General features: G+C 41.4%; 2 protein-coding genes across 4 annotated transcripts in view; one reads left to right on the forward strand and one right to left on the reverse strand.

Moving 5' to 3' along the window:
• Nucleotides 1-14,794, forward strand: part of NDUFAF2 (NADH:ubiquinone oxidoreductase complex assembly factor 2) — a 73,437-nt gene extending 58,643 nt beyond the window's left edge. For 2 of the 3 annotated variants that reach the window (XM_075526774.1, XM_075526776.1), the window contains one exon: nt 13,288-14,794. In XM_075526774.1, the coding sequence (XP_075382889.1) occupies nt 13,288-13,545 (258 nt within the window). In that variant the 3' untranslated portion in view covers nt 13,546-14,794. Of the gene's footprint in view, nt 1-2,559; nt 2,839-13,287 lie in introns of all 3 variants that reach the window. The other variant, XM_075526775.1, reaches the window with a different exon arrangement.
• A 364-nt stretch (nt 14,795-15,158) lies between these two features.
• On the reverse strand, nt 15,159-17,325 carry SMIM15 (small integral membrane protein 15). The gene is made up of 3 exons (XM_075526778.1): nt 17,230-17,325; nt 16,947-17,023; nt 15,159-16,189 (listed from the first exon to the last, which is right to left on the reverse strand). The coding sequence occupies exon 3, from the start codon at nt 16,160-16,162 to the stop codon at nt 15,938-15,940; it is 225 nt and encodes a 74-aa protein (XP_075382893.1). The 5' UTR covers nt 16,163-16,189; nt 16,947-17,023; nt 17,230-17,325; the 3' UTR covers nt 15,159-15,937.
• Nucleotides 17,326-24,785: the final 7,460 nt, after the last annotated feature.

Here is a 24,785-nt window from a genome sequence, read left to right on the forward strand (position 1 = left end):
CTTTAGTGTTTTAGCTATATAAGCTCTACTGGCTGCTATTATGTATTATATTCCCTTTTTGACAGTAATGCTGATATCGTAAACTGCTGTTTGACAGCTATGGAACAAGGGAATATTTGTGACAATATTTCATGTTGAAACCCTGTATAACAAATCTCCTTGTTCTTTCACGTATTTCTCATGAGACTAGCTATTCCCGAAAAGGGATGCAAAGCCCACAAATTTTGCATTTTTGCTTTAATGACTTTTTACTGTCAACATCATATATTGTAACACCACAAAAGAGCATTACAGTTTCTAAACCATAAGTTTCTGGAGTTGTGCCTATGTTCCTACCTTTGTGGTCTGTAATACCACTTTTTTTTGATGGTTTCCCTTTTGCTCGTGTCCTTTGCCCATCATCTTTTTTTTTCTTTCTAATATCAAATGACATATGTTAAACTTTATTAAAATTTCTGTTTCCCTTCTCTGCTCTGTTTGCCTACCATCCCCCTTTAGTATTTTATGTTTGGGTTTTTTATATTTGTCAAACTTGTCTTTTATTCAGCTCTCAGCTAGGGATGATAGAGGCTGCCAACTGCTCAGGCTATCAGGTCTCATGATGACCTCTATGATAAAACTTCAATTGAAAATATTGCAGAGAATCGGCTTCACAAAGCAGCTGGATCTTACTGATCTTACTGATAGCACTGATGACCACATTTTGGGAACCAGTGGTTGGGTGAATACTGTAGGCCAACAAAATATCATTCATAATCATCATGACGTGTCAGTCACTTAAGTGAGAATGAATGTGAGTTGTCCCTTACACTGGTCAAGGTCGCTGGGTCATGACACCAGCTAAGTCTGTTGACGGTGTTCGTAATGTTTTACGTTCAGGCCATTCTGTCTTCCACAAACACCTGACTGATCTTTTTTTGTTTCCATTATAAGGCTTTCATTTTCTCACAGATGAAATTGCTTTACATCTCTTTTTCTTTAGATTCTATTTTTTTTATGGAAGAATACTCCAGTGACTTCACAAGACAACTTGTTCAGTGTTAAGTGTTTCACATACTTAATGGTTTCTTTCCTCCCTCAGTTTCTTTCCTCCCTGCACTCCCACCACTTTTTCCCCATTGTTGGAGGAAGTCCCTTAGACATCTGTGTAATGGGCTAGTCATAACCCAAGAATGCTGCTCATCGCCTTGGTTATTTCTAATCTGACCAGTAACGTAAGGCATGTTAGTGGTTGGAAGCCTTGTGTTTTAAAAGCCAGCTTCTGGGATACTGGAAACAGTTGGTTGCTTTTTGATTTTATTACAGCTTGAAATATGCCAAGTCTCATTCTCAACTCAGTTATGATGAGGGTGATAACTTTGCAAATGAATGCAGATCAAGTTGTTTCTTATCTTGCACTTAAACATATTCTGTTCCTATGGTAATTGGGGAGTCTGTCTTGATAGAGAATGTTGGATCATGTCTGCATGCACTGTAAGCATGCATGTGTGCATACACATAAGTATACACATACTGCTTTATAACAGGTGAGAATCTGAGCTTGTATATGTATATTTTTGCATTACTATCGCATTCTGTCATCTGTCCCTTTATATATATTGTGTATGGTCATATATAGAATCATAGAATCATTTAGGTTGGAAAAGACCTTTAAGATCATCAAGTCCAACCGTTAACCTAACACTGCCAAGTCCACCACTAAACCGTGTACCTAAGCACCTCATCCAAACGTCTTTTAAATACCTCCAGGGATGGCGACTCCACCACTTCCCTGGGCAGCCTGGTCCAATGCTTGACAACCCTTCCAGTGAAGACATTTTTCCTAATATCCAGTCTAAACCTCCCCTGGCACAACTTGAGGCCATTTCCTCTTGTCCTATCACTTGTTACCTGGGAGAAGAGACCGACCCCCACCTCTCTACAACCTCCTTTCAGGTAGTTGTAGAGAGCGATGAGGTCTCCTCTCAGCCTCCTTTTCTCCAGGCTAAACAGTCCCAGCTCCCTCAGCCGCTCCTCATAAGACTTCTGCTCCAGACCCTTCACCAGCTTCGTTGCCCTTCTCTGGACACGCTCCAGCACCTCAATGTCCCTCTTGTAGTGGGGGGCCCAAAACTGAACACAGTATTCGAGGTGCGGCCTCACCAGTGCCGAGTACAGGGGCACGATCACTTCCCTAGTCCTGCTGGCCATGCTATTTCTGATACAAGCCAGGATGCCATTGGCCTTCTTGGCCGCCTGGGCACACTGCTGGCTCATATTCAGGCGGCTGGCAACCAACACCCCCAGGTCCTTCTCTGCCAGGCAGCTTTCCAGCCACTCTTCCCCAAGCCTGTAGCATTGCATGGGGTTGCTGTGGCCCACGTGCAGGACTTTGCACTTGGCCTTGTTGAACCCCATACAATTGGCCTCGGCCCATCCATCCAGCCTGTCCAGGTCCCTCTGCAGAGCCTGCCTACCCTCCAGCAGATCAACACTCCCGCACAACTTGGTGTCATCTGCAAACTTACTGAGGGTGCACTCGATCCCTTCATCCAGATCATTGATAAAGATATTAAACAGAACTGGCCCCAACACAGCGCCCTGGGGAACACTGCTTGTGACCGGCCGCCAACTGGATTTAACTCCATCTACCACAACTCTTTGGGCCTGGTCATCCAGACAGTTTTTCACACAGCGAAGAGTACACCCATCCAAGCCATGAGCAGCCAGTTTCTCCAGGAGAATGCTGTGGGAAACCGTGTCAAAGGCTTTACTGAAGTTCAGGCAGACAACATCCACAGCCTTTCCCTCACCCACTAAGCAGATGGGAAATGTCACCTTGTCATAGAAGGAGATCAGGTTAGTCAAGCAGGACATTCCTGTGCAGCTGTAAATTATATTTTAACCAATTTAACAAGTGATGAATAATTAAGTAGGCTATTACATTTCTTTATTATGTATATAGGAAACTAGATGTATGTAGCATGTTTTTGGGCAAATAGGGAATGTGTCCTTGTCTAGTGGGCTTACAGGTTTAAATTAATGAAAATGTTTTAAAGGCTACAAATATTAAAGTATTTTTAATCAAATGCTATTTTGTGGAAGCAGATTTAATAATTTATCACTTTACATGCAAATTAGTTTACCTGCTAAGCATTAATGTTGTCGGAATTTATTAACAAAAGTTGTCTTGGGATATAGCACTTGTTTTATAGAGTGATGTTCCATCCATGCAAATTATTTCTTTAATAGACTATTCCTTTCCATTCTTCAAGCCATAGTCCACTTTCAGTATGGCTCATCAACCAGGCTGTAAGGTAAATGTAAACGTGCTGTCTCGCACACAGTGCTATCTCCAGGTTTTCCTTCTGCCTACATATTTCACTCCTGATTTAAAACATGGCATCTTTGTATTTTGGATTTTTCACATCTCTGTTGCAAAGGAGAGAAAATGCTCTTGGGAGGCAGAGGGATAATCCTTCTCTTCAGGACTCCTTTTTTTGGGCTCGGGTTGCTATTCTATCACCAAAGCAGAACTCCCCAAATTTAAAAGATGTTAAACAATGTAACACCTATGGGACCACTGTGGGTATGTCTCACTCTTTTAATGCACCTTCACGAATTTCAGGCAAAGTTCTGCTGATAAGAACTTCTTGAGACTTCTCAGCACTGTATTGATAGGCATCTTTGTATGGTATTCACAAGCTTTGCTGCATTCTGCGTCTCCTGTTTTCATTCTAGGTCACATCCCCTTTAAAAAAAAAATGCTTTATTTAAAATTTCAGGTAGCATTATGTAAATATATTAAAAATACTGATGAAAGAAATTGTTATATTCTGTTGGTGCAGCTCCTAATTGAGATAGTGGCTAGATGCATAAGATACTTGTAAGCTTTGGTTATGGTGCCTGTTTCAAGAGAGTACCTACCTCTCTATCTGTCTCTCATCTTTATATGATCAGTGCGTATATATACACACAGCCAGGTTTTCCCCCACATAGATAGTGATATCAAAATTGGTTTAGGTATCCTGTATCTAAGACACATTGAGTCTTCAGCTCCTAAACCTGGAAGGAACCAAGAGGCATATTTTTAAGGATGTAGCAAACCTTAAAAATATCAGGCATATAGTGAGTTTTTAAGCCTTTCTGTGTCTAACTTCTATTTGATTTCTGTAGTATTTCTGATTTCAGAGGGCATCAGATTTGTAGGGGCTTTTAAAGAATCCTACTGTCTGTAACATGAGGTACCTGAATATATTTAGAAATTTAACCCTTGTATTTTCCCGTGACAGACCTTGTAGCTACGCACTACTTCTGACAGTGTCCTGAGATTCAAGAGTATCTGAGTAACTTGGCATTGTTTATGGGCTTCTCTGTAGAATGGCGATAGGAATACAGTTACAGACTATCTTGGGGTGCCAGAAAATGCATGAGGAAAAACCAGAGAAGGTTCTCATGGCAATGCCTAGAGAAACTGGTACGGAGAGAAATGTGGTTTATCTCTGAACCTGCCAGTGTGATACCCTGCAGTTGCCGGATGTGTACCTATAGTAAGGCTACTCTGTGAACACAGATCTTTATACCAGAAGTCGTTTCACTGTTAAGCTAGATGCCACTTCCTCTGTAGTGCTCACCGGGCTGCATAGCTACAAGTATTCTCAGTTTAAATTGAAACCTCACTGTTGCTTTGTATGCATGTATATGTATGTTAATATTTCATGGGAAGTAAAGTAGAATTGCATGTTCCTTTAATTAGTGTCAAGAGCCTGAAAATAGTTTGAAATAGAAAACCACAGTAAATGACTGCTTTTCTCATGCATTATGTACTTGTTACACAGTAATAAAACTCAGTGGCTTCTGAATTGCACAGTTGGATAGAAGGTGAAATGTTAAAAAAAGAAACTTTTTGTGACAGCTTCTGTCTTCTTTTGAACTATTTCTAGCATTTCCATAATTATCTGTTTTGACAACCTCCTTGTCAAGGGAGGAAAAATGTACTTCAGTGAGTTGTAATAAGCATAAGGTTTCTATGATTGTTTTTCCCTCTGCCTCCCCCCCCCCCCCCCCCCCGTGAATAATTATATTGAAATGACATTCTGTTTGGTTGCCACAATGCATACCCACTTTTCCCATTTATATGATCATAATTATTATTTATTTGAGAGATGGTATGATCAAAACTAGCTCCAGTCATGGAGATTAGTTTACACAGAATTCACGTTCCTTTAACCAGAATGGGATGCAGTTTAGAAAAATTCTTTATTTGACACTGTTGGGATTGCACGTTACAGTTCTGCTTCCATCTTCTTTCAGATGCTTCAGTTGGGAAGTTTTAAAATGAGAACTCTGACACGGAGATTGTACATTCTTGCATAGAGAATAGGGCTTAGCAAGTGAGTATTTTACTCCTGAAGCCACAAAAAGCTGCAGAATATGATTTACAGTTCTGCTATTAAAAAAAGCACAGGGATAAACAGCTCTGCAAGCAAAATATTTTCCACCATTGTTGTCCAAGATCACAACCAGGATTGAAAATTTGGGACATATTCAAATAACTTGATTTGCACTAAATAGCATTTTGCATAGTAAATTGTGCATGATTCCAGAGAGGGTTATTACTCAGTGTGAAAGGGCAGTAAAATTTGACAATATAAAGAGCTGAGCTACAAAGGTCTACATAGAAGGAAATGGTCAGAGAAGTCACTCCAAAAAAAAAAAAAATTGAGAGCTTGGAGAAGCCATCGTCTTTTAGAGTTTTTCCCTCCTATTCACTTTAAGTTTCTCCTCAGGTTTGAAACATAGGTGCTTGTCAGCCTCCACAGAAGAGTATCGGGGCACCAGTTTGTCCCATTACTTCCAGTTTGCCTTATGCTGCAGATCCCAAGGCTGTAGGGGAGAGAGCTGCTGCCGCTCTGCTACTCCTCTTCGTGTGGGAGGGAGTGCATGGAGCATTGGCTTTGTCTCCTAATTCACCGTCAGCCCAGCTGAACGGGGGTGGAGGGAGAAGTAACATGTACCAGGAAAAGGGCTGGTACAGATTACATCATATGTAAAGTAAGGGGAAAGCACGGACTGAACTGGGACTGAGTCACAGCTACAGTTTCTTGTTTGCTCTGTGGGCATCAAGGCTATACATTGCCCTTTATTGAGGGCAGAGTGCAGTGGTGCCAGGCTAGTTTGTGATTTTTGCTGCTTCTACACAGTTTAATCTGTGATCTTGAACATATATGTAGTTCTGCACAAAAATCTTTGCAGTATTATAAAAATAATTCAGGCACAAACCCCTACTGACTCCATGTGTTGCTGACATGCTTTACATTCTGGTGACTGTGCCTTTTCTCTTCCTTTTGCCTCTCATTACATGTTCTTGCCAAATACATGTGTGCTACACTGTGGTGCCCTCGAGACTATGTCAGCTCATGCCAGAGATTCTGTAGCTCAGAAGTGGCAATATAGTAATTCAGTAATAGTTAGCATTGCTCTGCTGTAGATTTCACGTAAACAAAAATTGCTGTGAGTTAGAATGCATTATTTAACTGATTTAGCTTGGTAGTAAATGTGGTATTAGCACTGCATTTAAAACTAAATATTGGGCTGTCATCAAAGCATATATTTCTACGTATATTTATAATCAATACATGGGTTTAACACTTACACATTAATTGTGGAGTGCTTTAAACCTTAATTGCAATTTTTGTGCTGTTACTGATTGATTCCAAAGGATTAGTGCACCCCTCATTTACAGTATTGGGAACCCAAAAGGCACAAACCGCCTTCATCTAGAGTGAACCATAGCAGATGATCCTAAGGAGTTACCTTTCCCTCACAATAGAATGGGAGTCAGAGTTTCCTGTTTCAGAAACCAGTGGACCATTAGAAGTCCGTATCTGCTCATGTTTAAGGGGTTGTTGCAGGTTGCAAGCAAAAGTACCTGTTCTAAAATAGCAGATATGTTAGTTTAGTAATTTGTTTGGATAATTTATCTGGTCTGTGTTCAAAGGTCAAAAAAGCTGTTCTACAAAGCCTAGGCAATGAGAGATGCCATAAATTGTGGCGTAACCAACAAAGATCATTCAGATCACTTTACTTTTGAATTATGCAGAGTGCATCCTTCTAAAAAATCACACTGAGTGCACAGAACACAGTCCCTATTTTAAAATTGCAACTGATCAGAGATTTGCTTGAAAACTAAACCTGAATATAGCAAATCTTACATTGATTTGACTGATGTTGATTGTTGATTGACCAAAGATATTTAGCATGTATGTTCTTTACAAAATTAGCAGTCAGTTGGCTCAGTGTTTGATTTAAATAACTATTTTAGCAAAGCCAGATACGCCTTTCTAATTCAAGCTGCTCCTCTGTTTTTGCCGTGCACTGACACAGCCTTTCATTTACCACATTACTTCTTTTTCCCAACCTGGCACTGCTGAGCTCATGCTCAGTTGCTGAGTTAACAAGACCTGCCCTGGATCAGAACATTCAGTGCTTCCCAGTGATGAGGTCCTCTCTCTGCCTCCTACTCTTGAAATATGATGTAATATCTGATATTTCATCTTGCCTGTTTAACTTGTTGAACTGGAAAATGGAGTTTAGTTAACCAGTTTGGCGATCTTATAAAAACAGTTGAATTGACTTAACTTCTAGCACTTTGCTGGACTTTTAGTTAATTTGTCAGTGAAGAAAAAAATTCTGACGTGTTAAATTGTCTTATAACAATCAACTTCTTTAATACTGTTCCAAAAAAGATTTTTTTTCCTTTCCATTTGTAATTTTTTAAATTTTTGCTAACTTGTATATATGAATTTTTAACAGGCAGAGTTCAAAGTTCAAGTTCATTCATGATTAAACATAACATATTCAAACTAGACACCAGAATGCAAGTGTGCTATGAATATGTAGTGTCTGTACATTTCAAACAAAGAACATTAATCTGTCCAGATGTTTCTCAGTTTTGGCGTCAAATAATAGTTAGCTAACCCTATTCAAATCAAGAGAAATTAGGAGTATTTCAACATATGTAATTCAGATAACTTAGGAAGTTGGAATAGTTTGTAAGACAACATAAAGAAGCTATTTATTTTTAATTTAATCAAAATACAAACCCATCTGAAATGAAATGTGACATCTTGTTCAAAATTAATAATACGTAAAAGCCTTGTATTTGTAGGTTTGTCTTTATATATTTATAGCGTCTTTAGAAAATCATCTGGAAAGAACAAAACCAAAACAAGTACCAGGCCATTAAAATAACCTTTAAACAATCCCTCTTGGACATTGTTACATTGGTACTGTATGTCTAGCCACCTGCATCCCTAGAGCTGCTTGTTCACGAGTTTGGGTTGCCCTTTGCCTTCAGGAGATTGAACATGCTCCATGAGAGGCAAGTGGTGTTATAAGCAACGGCTGGCTTCAGGAACTGGGAGGGAAACAGTAAGGAAGTAAGCGGAAGGGGAGGAGGAGTTTCTCAGATTGTGGGGTTCAAGGGGGTGCTGCAGGACAGAAGGGGTTAAGTACAGGTATTTGCCTGTGGAGAAGACTGACGAGAAGTGTTCAGCAAAGGTTAGTCACTACTGAGCAAGACCCTAGCTGAACGAATAAGTAAGTCTAGAGAAACCTCTTTTGTATTTACGACATTTTCCTACCAGGAGGAATTAATATTATTTATTCTGGAAGGCTACTAGTTTATTCAGAAAAGGGAAAGCAGCAACAACATGAGATCCTCTGAGAGTGAAAGAACACTCCATTCCAAATCTTCAGCCTAAAAAGCAGGTCTTCCAGTACAGCCTGGTAGGCACTGAAAGTCTGACAAACCTGTAGATTTTTCTCCTTCTGTGGATTAGAGGTGAATACAGTTCCAAGCAGCAGAAGATGCTTGGTGATACATCTCAGCTGCCAAGAGTTAAGTGAGAGCTTTAAACAAAATTATAGTTTGCAAGAAAAGTGGAAATTTCATGCCAGCAGCATGAAATGTAGCCTGTCCCTTTTGCAGCAACGCACTTGGAAGACAGCAACATGTCTTGGGCTGCGTTGCCCCCATGAGCAGGCTGTCTTTCATTCTTTGCTCATGCAGCTGTTAACCAGTACTAAGATGTCAGAATATGCAGAAGTCATCAGTTTCTGGATGAAAAGCAGCTGCCTCAAACTCCACATAGGGCCACTTTGGCATTTCCTTAATAAGAACACTAGGTTCTTCAGGAAAACCTTAGAGATCACTTTCTTAAACCCTGCCTTTCTAAGGAGGGAAGGCATGCAGCGCCAATCCTTAGAAGGACTAAAAACCTTATAGAGCTTACAATAATCACCAAAGCTGGACAAATAGTTACCTGCAGTGAGTAAAATTTCTTCTTTTACCTTCCACTAAAAGTAAACCATAGAACATGTAGTTGGACCTAATTCTCGCCACATCGTATGTATCTTGTTCCAAATGCTGGGAGCTGATGCATTTCAAGGTGAACATCTACATGGAGGGATTTCAACTAGTATAAAACATGGCTGAATGTCTTCAGGCATTTTTCATTTTTTAGTTTTGCAGCATAATCCAAATCCTTAGGTTTCTCTTTTAATAAAAACAATGAAGGTCATTTCTGATGCTCTTTAGATGCCATGTGCCTCCTGAGGACTGCAGGTTCAAAGGGCTTATATCATTTATTTGTATAAAGAGAGTGTTGGAAGAACAAGCTAACCCTCAGAAAACTGCAGTTACCTGGCAGATGCTGTGTTCTCTGTGTTGGATAGAACAATTTTGTATTTCCCCTAAAGGTCAGAGCACATTACATATTCATGTTCTTATATTTCAGCAGGAAACTTAAATGGTATGTTTTGGGGGGAAGTTCATAGTGAAGCTAGCCATTTTATAAAATATTTCAGTTCATCTTGGAGGAGGAGAGAAGATAAATGTTCTGAACCTGCCAATGTAATTTAAAAAAAAAAAAAAAAAAGACTTTTAGCTCCCAGTCACTGTTTACAGTATATCAAACAGTAAAGGGTTGGGTAGCAACGGAGCCTCCAAGTGGAAGTGTAGCTGTGTGCAGGTGAGTTGGAAGAGCCTGTGGTGCCACGCAGATTTACGGACTGCTTGTCATGGGTGGAAGAGCCCAGCAGATGTTGGCTTCTCTACCACTGCTCAGCAGGTGATATGAAGCCCTGTAGAACCAGGAGGGTGTCTGGGGAGGAACCTTTCTAACATTCACTGTATTTAATTGCCATGCAGATAAACCGAAGCCAAATTTGGAAGATTAGTTATAAAGAACCTCCGCATTTCTAGTGTGTTTTAAGGATAATTCCTTCTATAAATATGCATGTAATAGTTTCATTAAAATTTGCATTTTGAACCAAGTTGATTATCCTATTCAAATTTGGAACTACTTGGATCTTTTATTTAAGTGCTTGTAATGGCAAGGAAACTTCAGTCTTATAACTGCTTCACACTGCAGTGGCTATGCAAATTGACCCAGTAGTATTTAGAAAGACAATCACAATGTTTAAAAAAAAAAAAGTATATGTTCTAGTGAGAATTGAGAATGAAGTATTTGCTGGTGATAATATTAGAAACAGGAAGGACTCAGTGCCTGTGAGAGAATTCCACAGAACTAACTTGCCAATATAAAAGGACAAGATGTTTATGCTAAGAAAACTCATCTGTTTGACCCAATTTTTCTGAAGTGCCAATTGGCACAACATTCCCGATTCACATTTTCTGTAGTTTGAGGACAGCAACCCTGATTTCAGCGTCCATGTTAGTGGTATGAATTTAATGCATAAAATGGATGCGTTCAGAGACTGTGAACTTGAAAAATTTTTGTTCTGGTGTGGATTGTATAGAAGATACAGTGACTGAACAAGTCACTTCAGTATTTTTTTTTCTGTGTTTGCTAATGAGGATCATTCCTCATGGTTTTTTCAAGGTCAACATGGTTATTTTACTAGATCACAACTATACTTTGGCCAGTGAAAGCTGATTAAAAGGGCCTTACTTGAGTCTGAAAACCAGATGACAGTTATACATCAACATTTAAAATGGACTTGGAGCATTTGGAATTTAGTTACAGCTGCTATTACCTGACTAAGATAGCTTTGTTAAAGTAATCACTGGAAAATATTTGAAGTTAGTAAGTAGCTGTTCACAGTAAGTGAACTACATTTGTATTTTAATAAATCGTTTCATGCTGTTTTAGCAGAGACTATGATCCAGTCTTGAGATACCACAAAGGTATATGACCTCGTTTCTTAGTAGTGGGGTAATACAAGCACCATAGGAGTAATCCCCTTGAAATCAGTAAGGTCGTGGTAGGTTTATACAGGCGTGTGGTAAACAAGGACAGAATTGAGAAATGTTATAATGAGGTTTTGCTGTACTGACTGTTGAAAATTTGACCTTGTTACGCTTGGCAATATTTTACTGGAGTATGGGAGAATTTTCTCCCGCCCCCCCTCTTTCAGTTTGCAAAGTCATTTATGTGCTGCTTGTGTATTCCCATGCTATATAGGTATGTGAAGTGTTTTGCCTCTGCTCTATGCATCTGTGAATTTAAGTAAAGAGGTAATTAAGGACTCAAGAAAAGGTGTTAGTTTTCATCATATCTCTAAGATAAGGTTTTCTTTAAATACTGCCTTTTTAAATGTTCTTAAATGTTCACATACTTTGCTATGTCTACTCTTGGCAATATCACATGTATTTTAATGCCATTCCTAAAATAATGTCATGGTCTTCTACTCACAGAGAAGTGCACTGGTCTAGTTTCTCCGTAGCTCTTCCATATACTTGTAATCCAGAGAAAGCTGTTCAGCCTTTTTCTTCCTGTGTCCCAATCTAAATGTGGATATTAGCAGCTTCCTCGTTATGTGGTGTTGATTACAGTTAAGTTGTATTTGGGTTCAAAGTGTTATAAAAATTCATATCACCTTTCTGCTTTTGTTTCTAATACTCTTCACTATCTGCCCTAACAAAAGCACAGAGAAGTCTTGGTAGCAGAATTTGCAAATCATCCTTCTAATAGGAAACATATGCTAACAGATAAAAACCAATATTTTTCAGGGCTTTTTTCTTTGTGTTTACTTTGGGAGTTCTTTGTGTTTTCCTCTGAACGATATGGCAAGGTCTAGTAACAGCTGTTTTTCTATATACCTGTGGACAAGCCAGTAATTACACTTGCTTCAACTAATAGCCTCAGCATTTCTCAGTGGAAGCAGCCAAATACCAGTTCAAGTCATCTTTATTATTGAATTTCCAGCTTTAACCTGTAACCAACTATGTTTCAGTACAGAGCTTCATGAAGTTGAATCAACAAGTTGTACAAGTCTTCTCTGAATACACATCCTGGGTGGGTTTTTTGGCTTTGCAGTAGGATCATGCATCAGATAGTTGCTTCAGTTTATCAGGGGTGGAGGTAAACCTCTAAAATTAGATCACTTCTATTTGAATTTTTGCAGAGGTAGTAGGTATTTTACACCCTTACTGAATGTGGTACATTTATTTTAGCTAACACACCTGGTAGATACCTAGAGTTAACATACAGCTAGCCTAAGCAGTGGTGTGCTTAGCGTCCTCATCGCAATACCCAGTTCCTTTGCTGGCCAGGCAGTCATCAGCTGAGGACGTACCGGCCTCCCTTGCTTCTTGGACCATCCTGGTCCTTGGCCTTAGTGAGCTGCCTTCCGAGCCTCTGGGGCAGGGTTTCCCTCAGTGATTTTTATGCTTCCCCCCTGCCCCATGTTTTTTCTCCTGAGTTACTAGTATCATCTCGGTAGTTTCAGCTCTGTCCTAGCTTTTTTTTTTTTTTTTTTTTAGCTATTATTTTATTTATTTATTAATCTTGCATGGATTCAGCTTATGTACTAGCAGAGTCAAGGTTGCACATCTGTTTCTCCCAAAACTGCACCCTGGGGCACAGATACCTGAAGTCATAGGCATAGTGAGTTACAGGAAGAAATGCAAGTGATAAATAGCTATATAGTAGCAAGTCCTGTATAGAAAACAGTGTAAAAGGTAGCCTTATTTTTAATGCATTTTCACATTTGTTGATGACTGTTCTTTTCCTTTTTGATCCAATAGAATAGTGAAACTGGGACACGACAAGGCAGTTTTGCTTCAACAACATGATCAAAACATTAAGAACATTTTAAACTAGGGCTGAAATTGCAGTTGTAGAAAACCAGTTAATTTTGCCACATTTTATTTTACCTACGTACCTGAAAATTTGGATAATAAAATTAAGGAAAACAATGACTGCTTAAAAGATTCCATTCCAACATTGTGTATTGCATTTACTTCTGATTTATCTAACTATCTTTCTACTGTGTTCTTAGGAGATTCTTAAGAATGAAAATTATAGAGAAGAAATGAAACAGAAAATCAAAGATGTATCTGAAAAGGATAAGCTGCTTCAGGCCAAGGAGTACAAGGAGGGACTTGTTGCTGAACCAGTTCATACTCACGTTAAAGGTCACGCGTCAGCTACTTACTACGGAAAGAAAGAGCCTTCGCAAGATCCAACAAGCACTGCGGGTACCTTTCAGCCAGGCTCCTGGATGCCACCAGGCAGTGGTAGTAGTCATAATAAATAAGCAATTTGAATGTGCAAATATTGCTAATGGATAAATATTTTAACAGACAACATAAACAGCTGTTATATATAAGTGAGTATGCAATAAAGTAATATTAAAGCAGTTCCATTTATTTTTTGCAGAACTGTTCAAATAGGCTTAATCATGACAAACTACTGTTAAATGTTTGGGTTCAGTGAAAAACAGGATGTTACTAAGTTTTTTTTTGACAGTTGCTGTTCATCAGTTACTCATGAAATCATAAGCAGGTGGTTTTCTAGCTAAGTTAATTTTCCTAAATAATTGTTTTTTCCTTGAAGACTCATTTATTTTTAAAATTGTTTTTGATAAATTTTAGTTAATCGGTACACTTAAATTTTCCTAAACATAGGCATCAGTTTGAGATAGTTCTTCAGAATGCTTCTTAATTCCCTTAGCAGTGTCAGTGTGCATTCCTCTGGCAAGTGGATAGAAAAGTTGATTTCATTAACAGGAATCATGGACACTACACTGACTATGCACTGTATTAATCTTAGAGACAGTGTTGTAACTTAAAGAAAAAAATCAGCATTTTTGAATAATGTTTGCTTTGCAGCCAGCAATATGCACAGGATAGAATCAGGCTGAGTTAAACTACATATAACTACTATAATAGAGGTTAGAAGCACTTGGGAAATACCACAGGGTTTGGGACAAGGGACTGTCATTAATATTAAAAAAAAAATTAGTTTTTATTTCTGGTATATGTGGGGATTTCCCTAAATTATTAGATCTATTTGGCCATAGTTTAGAACATAAAATGTGCAGATTATTTGCTCAGAGATGCTGTTTGAGAACTTCAAGTCAAAATAAAGATGACACAATTTTTTGAAAAAAGTATCAAATTTATTTATGCAGTGCATCATTCATCAGTTCTCCTCCAGGTGTTTTAAGCTATGTAGGTATCAAAGGTGGAAGACATACACATTTGACAACACTTGACGCAAAACAGTGGAGCCTTAATCCCATGTATTTATAAAATGCCCGGATGTCATATTCTAATAATGCTTGCTTTGACCAACAAAAGTGAAAGAGGATCAACAACACTTCACATTTGTCATTTCAGTTAGACACCTCACTTCTAATCCCCCTTTGTGTCAGCCAGCTTTATAGGTGTCCTCATTTGAACAATTGTATTATTTTAAGGTTTTATTTTTAAACATAATGAAGAACTAGTTACTAGAAAGCACAACTCTGTGCTGCTGTTTAGAAATACGCAAAGTCTAAACATGTAATGACTGCCACAAGCTCTTTAGAATTAGGCTTTGCAAAATTAATCACTTCTGTTAGAAAAACATGAATTGGAATTAAGGTTAAATAATTTTGGCATATTTACAACACAAACCCCAGTTGGACTTTTGCCAGTATGCCAGCATTTTGCAACCTGGAAGGCAGCAGTTTCAAGGGCCATGAGAACAAAGATCAGAAGGTCCTAAATCAAAGGTAGCCAGAAGGTCCATGAGTAGGAAGAACTACTGTCACCAGCACATGCAGCCTCCTCCTGTACTCTCCCACAGCCACCTGCTATAGGTCACTAGGACACAGCACACTAGGCCACCTGGGCCTTTGCTCTCACCCCATTTATGGCTATTCTCTGAGGCATACAAAGTTTCTGAAGGCAGAAACTAATTAGTTACAGGTGGAGTGTTCAGGTGATCGTTAGGGAAAACCAAACAACATAGCAGTGTATTTTGTAGACCATGAGTGGCTTAAGACAAATGAAGGTCAATCAAGCAATCAGTTTCCTAGAGTTTGGGCTGAATTTGAAGACTGTTGGCTGGTAGTTCAGCAAACAGGAAAAGCTAAGTTAGGTTCTTTTTGCAGACAACCCCGACCATCAAAGACACTACAGCAGCCCCTACGGGCACACAGCTGAATGAACCGCAGGGCCATATTCACTGTCCTTCAAGGAAATCAAGAGTTAGGTATGCTACCTACCTCTGAAGCTAACTTATCTCTACAGCTCTGCTCAAGCTATACCAAAACTTGCCCTTCTCTAATGCAGTTCACCATCCACATTTACCCCATAATTTGACAATTTTAAGACACTTGTTAAGCCATAGCTTAGCTAACAGGAAAAAAAAAATCTCCCTCCAGAGCCACCCAACAGATTAATTTTTTAATTTAACATGCAAATTTAGAAAAGCAACCTGCACTAGAACACAAGTAGTAGATTAAATGATTGTAGCAAGTGTCACTTGGGCAAACTTTAACACAAATAATCTCAGCAGAAAAAAATACACTGAAGGGATTAAATTTCATACTTCAAGAAATAACAGGATCAAGTATCAAAGGACAGTTACAACACAAAATGTACAAGTGTTTCATTAAAAAAGTGGATTCTTTGCACAAGGAAGGCCTTTTTTTCCCCCATTTAATCCTTCTTTGTTCGTTTGGCTTTTGCAATATTCTCTTGGCGTTTCTGTTTCTTCTTTTGCTCTCGCTCCCTGGCCTCAATCATTTTTGCAAGCTTCCATGAAAGCGCTGCACTAATTATGAACAACGGTGTAAGGGCCAAGATCACCGTAGTAAGGAAGCCGTACGGGTCCTTTGCAGCCCACTCCACGATGTATTCAGCCCAAGCCTTAATATCGAACATTTTTTCTGTTTTTGTATTGGGAAAACCCTATGGAATAATAAAAAGATAATTTCTGAGTATTCAGACAAATAAAAGCGCACGCACACAGCAATTACCATTTGAATGTAAGTCACCATCTTTCATTGTTAAAGAGCAAGCTCATTTTTGCTAGAAGTTAAAAGTCGTGTGTAGTGTGTGAAAGTAAGCATCATACAAACCCAGCGTTGACCCTACCCCGAAGTACAGCGTTTACAAAATAATTAGGCATTTCATCCAACAGAGCTTCGGACGCTACCAAGAAAAAATTGCTACATGGAAGAAAAGTGAGGTCTGCGCTTCTGTGGAAGAGAGGAGAGCCCAGCTGGCTTATCTTCCCAGAGGTTTTACCGGGGAGGCGAGGGAGCCGGGGCAGTGCTGTCAGTAGCAGGCCAGCGATGGTCGGCAAGTCAGAAACAACGCACAATCTGCGCCGGCAGCGAGCACGACGGTGCCCGTGTGCGCCGGCCCGCGCAGAGGCGCGCCGGTAGGGGCCACCAGACCGCCCGGGCCGGTCGCCCGCCAGCGCCCAGGCGGGCTCGGGAGCGCCGGAGCCCGCCTGCCAGGAGCAGGAGCCAGGCAGCCGCCACCCGGACACTGCCCCGGCGACGCCCTCCCTCCCTGCCTGCCGCCGGCGCAGCCGCCGCGCTGTCCCCGCCGCGCGACACCGCCGCTGCCGCCACTCTGCCCCCCCCACCCGGTAACGGCCGGCCGCGCGCCCCGCCCCCTCCCAACGGCCGCGCCGCGGGGACGGCCGCGCTGCGCTCACCTGCGGCGGGGGGGGCCCAGCGCCGCCTCGGGCACCCTCCGGGCGCCTCGAGCGACGGAAGGCTGGCGCCGAGGTCCCTGCGGAGAGAAGACACAGGCCGTGAGGGGAAGGCGCCCGGCGCGGCCCGTCCCCGGCAGCGCTCGCCTCCGCCCGGCACAGGTAGCGCGGCGGGGGCGGCGGGAAGGCACCGCCGCGGCGGGGGTGGGGCGGGGGGCCGTGCCGTGCCGTCCCGCCCCCCCTCCTGCCTGCCCTCCCGCCGCCCCCCGCCGCTGCCCCGCGGTACCGCTGCCCTGGAGGCCGCCGGCCTGCCGAGCGGAAGCCGGAAGGAGGCGCCCGCTCCGCCCATGCCGGCGGGGCGCGGAGGAAAGCGAGTCCCCCCCCCCCGCCGCGGCTGGCTAGAGCGGCCCCGCCGGGCGCCCGACCCACCTCCTTCGCGGCCGCACGCCACACGTCACTCTGGGGGCGGGGCAGCGCCGCGCACGTATACACAGATGCGGGAGTGGGCGGAGCCGCGCCACGCCCCCGGGGGCGGGACCCGCCACGCCCGGGCGGCGCTTCCCATTGGAAGCCCCGTGCGCGCCGCCGGCAGCCGGCGCGTTCCCGCGGACGGCGTGTTCCGCCTTGCCGCGGCGCTGGGGGTTTTGTTACTCGTTTAGAACAGGGTGTAGCCAGGAAAAAAGAGTTCCCAGGGCGTCCGAAGGGGTCTTTCACACTGTAAAATAAGCCTGTCGAGGCTGGTGGCGGAAGGCAGCTCGTGCAGCCTGGCAGCCATCGGTGACCCGCTCAGGCCGGTGCCAGTTTGGGAACTGGTGCGCTGCAGGCACGGTGGTGTCACTGGTCCGTAATGTCTCCGTTTTCTCTCCCGTTAGAGTGCTACTCGGGTGCGCGGTACGGTCCGGAGGTAGGCCCCACGTAACTCCTGCCAGGAGCTTGGCAAGATACCGCAGGTATCTCCTGCAGCTTGCGGGAGATCCTGACGCTCTCCGTTGGTCTTTCGGTGACTAACTGCAGTGCACCATGCAGTTCCCAGAGGTAAAAGTGCTGCGCAATAGCCGCTTGCTGCTGCTGGAGCTGCAGTTGTTGCACTGCTCCCTGTTGAACTGACCTCAGCAAAAATACTCAGCTGATCTCAGGATAATCTGAGCGACTGTTAAAGCCTTTAATAGTCTCATAGCGAAAACTCAGGGTTTGAGGTTTTGCTTTATGTGTGTTGCACCAAGCCTTACCTTCTCCCTTTGTACACACGTGCGTACGCACAGACGCTGATGTGAATAAAATCTTCATTATGCTTCCAAAGCAAAGTTAAGCATAGGTTAGGCTGTTACCTTAGCACATGAGAAGATCTTGCAATCACTTAAACTGTATTGATCAGTTCAGGAGTTCCCTTCTCTGTAGCTTAACAGCAAATGCCATAAGACCATTCTGCTTTTGTATGTCTTTTCTTTCTGTGAATATTTACATTATTTAAAGGGCAGAAAATAGGCAAATAAGAAATATATTTTGTCAATGAGAGAGTCACTGACAAGAGATCTGACAACCTAAAATGCTTTAGATTATGTTGAATGCAATTTTGTGCTAAGTGCAAATTTTCATTATTTGTGCATTCTTATTCAAAACCTGTCTGTAGTGTTCAGGCTTTTGTAATACCTGTTGAAAATAGAATAGAATAGAATAGAATAGAATAGAATAGAATAGAATAGAATAGGCTATTTCAGTTGGAAGGGACCTACAACAATCATCCAGTCCAACTGCCTGACCGCTTCAGGGCTGACCAAAAGCTAAAGCATGGTATTAAGGGCATTGTCCAAATGCCTTTTAAACACTGACAGGCTTGGGGCATCGACCACCTCTCTAGGAAGCCTGTTCCAGGGTTTGACCACCCTCTCGGTAAAGAAATGCTTCCTAAGGTCCAGTCTGAACCTCCCCTGGCGCAGCTTTGAACCATTCCCACGTGTCCTGTCACTGGATCCCAGGAGAAGAGCTCAGCACCTCCCTCTCCACCTCCCCTCCTCAGGAAGCTGCAGAGAGCAACGAGGTCGCCCCTCAGCCTCCTTTTCTCCAGACTAGACAAGCCCAGAGTCCTCAGCCACTCCTCACAGGACATGCCTTCCAGCCCTGTCACCAGCTCTGTTGCCCTCCGCTGGACGCATTCAAGGACCTTCACATCCTTCTTAAATGGTGGGGCCCAGAACTGCACACAGCGCTCAAGGGGAGGCCACACCAGCGCTGAATACAGCGGGATGATGCCCTCTCTTGACCAGCTGGTTGTGCTGTGTTTGATGCACCCCAGGATGCGGTTCGCCCTCTTGGCTGCCAGGGCACCCTGCTGACTCCTGTTGAGCCTGCTGTCGACCAGCACCCCCAGGTCCCTTTCTGCAGGGCTGCTCTCCAGCCACTCCTCTCCCAGTTTATGCTTGTGCCCGACATGACTCCATGCTGGGTGCAGCATCTGGCATTTTGACTTGTTAAATTTCATCCCATTAATCATTACCCGATTGTCTAGATTATCTCTGATCTATCTAGATCCCTCTGCAAGGCCTCTTGTCCCTTGAGAGAGTCCACAGCACCTCCTGGTTTGGTATCATCGGCAAACTTGCTAATGGTGCATTCAACTCCTGCATCCAGATTCTTGATAAATACATTGAACAGGACTGGCCCTAGAATTGAACCCAGAGGAACACTGCTGGTGACTGGGCACCAGCCAGATGTACTCCCATTCACTGCAACTCTTTGAGCTCTGCCCTTCAGCCAGGTTTTCACCCAGCATACCATGGACCCGCTCATCCCCCAGCTGGACAACTTGTCCAGAAGGATGCTGTGAGGGACAGTATCTAAAATCCTTACTAAAATCCAGAAAAACTACATCCACCACCTTTCTTTCATCCACTAGACAGGTGACCTTATCATAGAAGGATATCATATTAGTTAAACAGGACTTTCCCTTTTGTGAACCCATGTTGATTGTGCCTGATGATTGCATTATTCTTTAAATGTCTTTCAGCAGCACCCAGTATAACCTTCTACATAATTTTTCCAGGAATTGAGGTTAGACTAAGAGGTCTGTAGTTTCCTGGGTCTTCCCTCATGCCTTTCTTGTAAATTGGAGTAACACTGGCTAGCTTCCAGTCAGCAGGGACCTCCCAAGACCTTTGGTAGATACCTGTACATGTATCTCTGTACATGTGTTACTCAGCCATTTACATGAGCATTAAAACTCTTAGAGAGGTTATGGGTCCCTGTTTGGTCTGTAATTTGTAAATGTTATCAAAATATAACAGTCTAAATTTGTTGGAGCTTAGATAGTAGTTCTGAGGTGTTGTATTTATTGGTATCATTATAAGACATTTTTGCCTGCTGTGTAGCTAAGTTAAAAGTAGGTGCGCTATTACATAAGTATAGCCTATTTCTGGTAAAATTACGTATTGGGCTAGAGGGGACACAGTTACATTTCTGATGCTTGGATGCCAAATTCAGGTACATATGCCAAAATAAGCACTTAGTCAACAGCTATATACAAGCTGCTTAATATTACCCCCTTTAGACCTGGTGCAAAATTAATTTCAAGTTCCAGTCTTTCACCTAATAGTAATAGTCTCATCTGTCTGTCTTTCTATGTCTTCTCTGCCTTATTGATTTAAAGAGAAAAGTGCCTGATCCATTGTGGCAGGGACAAAATAAAAAGTAAGGATTTTTAATTCGCTTTTATAAGAAAGCAGATCTTACGTAATTACCTTTTCTGGTGTCCTTTCTCCCCCAATAGCTTCTGAAGTTGGCCAGTTATATTGGCAAAGTAGTAGAGGTCTCGTACATAATAATTCTGCTCCTTTAAGATTTGTGAAAGTAAGCAGCTAGGTAGAGAAGAAAAGCCCAGGCTACAACCTTGACTGAAAGCTGCAGTGCATCTGTATTAGGAATGAAGAGATGTTATGGGATTACTACCCGACGGGAAGGCTTCATTTAGGGCTTGCACTCTACCAAATTCAGAACAATTCAATCACAAGGCCATGCGAGATCAGGGTACTTGTTTTGCTTTTCTGAGTTACTCCGCTGTTGTACTTCAAGTAGTCAAAAGAGAAAGAGAGAAGAGAAATTCCAGAATTCACTACAACTTGAACAAAGCAGCACAACCCTTAGCGCACCATCAGTATACTTTAAAAGACCACATAAGGCATATGTTTATGTTAACTATAATTTTGGCAGTTAACTGCTACTTTGTAAATCTGCACTTTCTTTTACATCTCATCTAGAATTCCTTTAAATGACCCTGTTCTGTTATTTATAGCTATGTATGTGCCTGTGTGTATTTTAAGACAGACAGTCTATAATTTTGTATCTGTCAGTTACAAGCAGATGTGTGAGAGAATTGGAGGGCTTAGGAAGGAGCGGGAAAGGATCCACCGATGAAAGATCACATCATTTAAAGTGTGAAAGTCACAATTCATACTAAACTTCATAATGGTTTACTTAGATGTCATTTCAGATATCTAGGCTAGAAAGGAACTTTACTTAGGATGGAGTTAAGCTTTTCAGCAACTGCAAAACCCCAGTGGCAGGAGCTGCAGAAGTAGCATCAAAATATAATACAGTATGAATTTATGAACCATCAACTTTGATAAAATTAAATAACTAGTTAATTTTTATATATGTGTATATATATAAACATGTATGAACAGCACTAAAAGTTCCATTTCAATGGAATTTCATGAGAGCATGCTGGAGGGGACAAGCATTACTGTCCATTGGCACACTTTCAAAGAGTGAGTGGGCAGAGGAATGGAATTGGCACTCCAAAAATCCAGCAATAATAAAGTAAGATACAATGCAGAGAAGTCTGCTAAGAATATAATACAGGCATGGGAAATGGGAGAGTTACTTGCATGAAAGCAAAGCCTTTCTCATGCCAACAGTGAATGAAGAGACTATGAGTGTTTGAGTGTGTGTGGTGAAGACAAGCTTTGAGTAAACTTATTCATTTCACTCAGATGTGTTGACATGTATCAGTGATCCAGAATCACGCTATATAAGGAAGCTGCTAAATATTTGACGCACTGTAATCTGTAACTACCCTTTTATCATTTGTAAATTCTGAGGATAAACTAGTTCCTTGAAGCTACTTTTTTCTACATACAGCATGGATTTTCCAGTAATCTTTATGTATACTTATTAATGTCCCAGGCATGTTGTACTCCACCTGCTGAATATCCCTGTTTCTAGAAGAGCTAGGTGGAATTCTTGTGCTGTTGCATAATGGTGGTTTTTTGAAGAGTTTTGAAAAGTAATTTGACTATTGCTTTTTTCTCCAGCCTGTAAAATCTCTAAGCTGTGAAAGTTTTTTGACTGTGTATGATATATCCACAGTATGTGCCAGCCAATGAACTTCCTAGTTTTTATAGCTTTACTTGAGCCAACAAAAATCCTTTGTAACACTGGGGGTTAAGGATTCTTTTTCTGCTACAAATCTTCATTTAGAAGCACTGGCGTTTAAGTGGATCTGCAGTATATCTTTATTCTGTAAATTGCATGAACAACCCCATATATTTGTACTTTGGCTACCATTCAACACAGCTAGGTCTGAGTATCCAAGACAAAAGTAATCAAAATCATGAGTAATACTGTTGCTTTACTTAATTCACTTCAAGCCATCCTTATAAATTTTTATGCTACTATATACTTTCAAGGATAGAGCATATGTTGGGACAGTGCATGACCCATAGGCCAAGTAACATGCTGCACACTTTTGTATCTTAAGAAAGTGACAGAACATAGAAGTATGTATATCTAATATTAAATTAAAGAATGATCAAATGCTTCTGTGCTCTAGGTGGACTCATTTAAGTAATTGTATTGGTTTTACTACCCTTATAATGAATCATATAATTGAAGAACTGAAGTGTTACTCCATCCTTAATTTGTTCCTATTTTAGGTCTTCCTACAGTTCAAAAAGGGAAAAGAATTCTCAACAATAGAAATGGAAGTTATTCAAATAATAGAGATCTTTTTTCTCCTAGATGATCACTGAATTCTGATATGGTCATGACTGATATGGGTATTAACTGGCTTCTGGATTTCTTGGGTTATATTAAAGGGAAGGAGAGGAAAAACCATCATCAATACAGCTTTATAAATCCTCAGAGCTTTTCCCAGCGCTAGCTTAGTGTAGCAGTTCAGCTAAGAAACTGAGAATCACAGGATCATATACCAACTGTGACACTAGGACTGGGCTGATTCTGAAAATTTGAGGCATCTCCACAGAAGTCTGATCCCCTGGGAACAGTGGAGAAAGGCAATGGAGAAAGATTGGTGCCTCTGGGCAGGGATTCAGGCCCGCCACGACGGGAGTCGCTCTCTGAAGCTGCCTGTTTCCTCTCACGGACCACAGAGGGCACCAGGGATTGAGGATAGTGTTCCCAACTTAAACACCTCACTTAAATGCCAAATTGAAGTGCAAGCAACCCAAACCAAACAGCATATCCTTCGGTGAATCAACTCCATGTCTTTATGTATATGTAGGTGGTAATATTTATCCACCTTCTTAAAATATTTTGAGGTTGTTGAATAAAAGAAGCAGTGCCAGTATGACTATTAGTTTAACTTTTAGGATTCAGATTTTCCTTGATTTTGTAGAAGCTTGAGTTTAACAAGCAATTTATATAAAAATCCATATGCAAGCAAGGGATCTAAACACAACCTTTTCAAATTCAGGGAGTATGGGTGCGGTTCTAATACTTCTATTTGTGGTCTTACCCTATTTGCTATTACAAAAACTTACTAGAAGTTGGTATTTCTGTGGGTAACTAAACATCTCCCCAAAACTGTGTACAAGCAGGTTTATTTTGTGGCTTCTTCAACAGAGAAGCCAAGTTCAGGAGACTGGTTGACATTTAAGTCTTAAATGACGTTCTTTTTGGAACTTAACTGATGTACACTCTCAGGTAAGAAGCTTAGCCTGCTCTGTATGTACTACGTACGTTCTGAGAAGAACTAGAGAACCAGAACCGTACTTCTGTCTAATCCATCACATTTCATAGAAGAGCTGAGCATAGTTGTTATTTTTATAGTTTCTTTCCAAGAGCAGTAGGAAGTAATGATACTGCTTCACTAAGTGCCACAGCTGCTTCACTGGGTCATATTGTCCCTAAATGGAATTGAAGAAATGTCCCCGATAGTGCTGGCAAGAACCTCTTTACTTGAATCATTGTGCTCTGCATATGGCGTAAGAATGAGGTCCTGATACTTGCAGTAATATAATTGTACTGTATAGTGTTTCAGTGGTCTGAAATGTTCATCACGTAGCCTGGGAATATCTCTCACAGCTCTTCTACTGTCCTTGCTAAATTCTAGTTCAAGTAACACATTTTCCTAAACAAAAATTCCTTTTCATAGCTCAAATTATTTTGATTTCCTTTTTACAGGGTACCACAAGGATTCCTGGTGATCCAGGGTAAAAGTGAATTTTGAGACTCTCATTATAGGATATACTTTAATGAGTCAGGACTGCTGTCATAACAAAGGACCCCAATTCTAATTCCTTATTCCTTTTTGGGCACCTAGACCTATATGCTGTGGTACATTTTTCCTGTGTGTTATATGGCTGCCATTTTCCATCTGACCATGGCAGTATCTTTTTTTGCTTATGTGTGTTTAGAAACATTTTATAAAATATTGTGAGCTATCTGCTGATGAAAAACACAGTATAAATCTTCAGTGCCGATAATGAGTACCCATTTCAGTATTAAATTAACTTAGAAGAGTAGTATATGTATGAATCACTGAGATGTGAAAGCCAGCATTGTTGGCTGCTTCCTGCTCTGTGTTATATGGAAAGAAACTGTTGTCAG

Source organism: Mycteria americana, chromosome Z (assembly GCF_035582795.1).
Source record: "Mycteria americana isolate JAX WOST 10 ecotype Jacksonville Zoo and Gardens chromosome Z, USCA_MyAme_1.0, whole genome shotgun sequence".
NCBI classification, from domain to species: Eukaryota; Metazoa; Chordata; class Aves; order Ciconiiformes; family Ciconiidae; genus Mycteria; species Mycteria americana.